At 31.9% G+C, this 1,950-nt stretch overlaps 1 protein-coding gene across 1 annotated transcript; it reads left to right on the top strand.

Annotated features, from left to right (window-relative positions):
* Nucleotides 1-10: 10 nt before the first annotated feature.
* On the top strand, nucleotides 11-1,175 carry LOC109590394 (uncharacterized). The gene is made up of 5 exons (XM_020006321.1): nucleotides 11-120; nucleotides 173-317; nucleotides 489-703; nucleotides 750-847; nucleotides 904-1,175. The coding sequence occupies exons 2-5, from the start codon at nucleotides 189-191 to the stop codon at nucleotides 1,077-1,079; spliced, it is 618 nt and encodes a 205-aa protein (XP_019861880.1). The 5' UTR covers nucleotides 11-120; nucleotides 173-188; the 3' UTR covers nucleotides 1,080-1,175.
* Nucleotides 1,176-1,950: the final 775 nt, after the last annotated feature.

Genomic DNA, 1,950 nt, shown 5'->3' with positions numbered 1-1,950 from the left:
TTGCTATTTTTATTTTATAATAGTTTGATAGATAGAGCTTCAAGAATGTAACAGCAGAGGTTTAAATGAATATTGTAGCAGCAATGACTGTAATGGTGTCTCTTCACAAAAAAGGAAAAGGTAAAATGAAATAAATAATTCACAAATACTTATAATACAATTTATTTAATAGGACATCAAGAAATAACATGATAAAACCTGATGATATAATTATTACAGAGATAACTGAAACAAACAATGGACTAAAAGTGACGTTTTATGTCAAAGGACAATCTGGAACTCCTGTTGATGCCAATGCAGTTGTAGCAGCTATAAAGGCAAGCTAGCTACAATATATTGTTTTGTTCTGTATATGAAGGACAATTATATTAGTAGTGTAGTTCACTGAAGCTTAGGCAATATTTATTAGTTTTACAGTGCCACTGTTTAGTAGCCAAAGCTACAGCCTTCATGTGGCTAAACTTATTTTATTATTATATTTATTATAGGAAGCTGATTCAAGATATGTTAATGCTGGGTTCACAATTGCTGATCTTACATTACTAAATCCACCATCAACTACTATTGTAGTGACACCTACTGCTTCAGCAACTCCTACAGATGATGGACTATCTGCTGGACAAATAGCAGGAATAACAATTGGAGTTGTAATTGGAGTCTTACTCGTGATAATAATAATTATCAATGTGGCCTGTCTTATACGGTAAGTTGACCTCAGTCAATGTATATATGAAGATTATGTTCAATAGCTATAAGAAGAGGTCCAATAAAATTATTGAGAAAGAAAATAATGATAACTTTACTGTTGAGAATCTATATTATGAAGCTGTTCCACCTACCCCTGCAGGTAGATTATTCTAATATGTATTTTCAAACTTTTGACTGAAATGATAATAATAATAGGTTCGGTCCGCAGTATCAAATTGAAATTGGCTCAAGAGTTTGACAGTAGTGATGAAGATGAAAGTGAAAGTGAAAATGATCTCAATGGCATCATTATGGATGAAAAAGAATGTCAAGGTGGTCAAGTTGAAAGTTTTGGTGTTATGCTTGAAGAATCTAAAGAAACTTTCCTCTAAATAATAATTTTCTTGTGCTGAATTATTGCTGTTTAGTAGATATTGTCTCTCCCTTTCTGCAATTTTAGTTAGACAGTGTGACTCATCTTTAGTTTTTGTCTTAGCTATTATTAGTTATCAATACTAGTTATTAATAATAGTTTAATAACAAGTTGTTACGTCACGTGGTCACATCCTACAATAGAGTCTTTGCTGTGGTTTTTCTTGACTGATTCCAATGTGGTGAGACTAGGCAACAGTGCACTAATGGATCGATCAGCTTGGTAAGTAGATCTACGTCCTAGGTCTGATGCTGTTACTGTTGTAACATAGACAGAACTATATTTTAACATTATTACTTTTTATTATAGATCTACCTGCATGTAATCAATTCATGAAATGAAATTTTATTATGATCTGGGTGAATGAGTATAAATAGAGTACTAGACATATTTTGGGATCAATCGTTACCAAGACTATAAAGATGCTGTATCATATCTATTACTGTTTGTACATGTACATGTTCCAGTACAATGTCAATTTGTAATTCCTGAGCTACATGTATTACCTTTTCAAAAAAGCATTCAAATTAGCATTAATTGTTCCTGGCTTTTATTACAAATTACATGTATATGCTTTAAAACAATTTGATCAATGAGCTTTGAGCATCTAAAAGTGTTACAGTTATGCTATAAAAACATGTATTTTTATATTACCATAGCTCCATATGTCAATGGTACAGTTTTTCTGTATAGTGAATCAAGCAGTTACTTCAGGAGGTATGGACGAGTTCAAGTGTGTGTTAATGATAATTGGGGAACAGTTTGTAATCATTTCTGAGATGAGCAAGGTACTAGTGTTGTCTGTAACATTTAGGATATTCTCTTTATGG

Source organism: Amphimedon queenslandica, unplaced genomic scaffold, assembly GCF_000090795.2.
Source record: "Amphimedon queenslandica unplaced genomic scaffold, v1.1 AMPQUscaffold_10085_Cont17573, whole genome shotgun sequence".
NCBI classification, from domain to species: domain Eukaryota; kingdom Metazoa; phylum Porifera; class Demospongiae; order Haplosclerida; family Niphatidae; genus Amphimedon; species Amphimedon queenslandica.
The sequence above is the reverse complement of the archived record's forward strand: the minus strand, read 5'-3'. Positions and strand labels throughout refer to the sequence as shown.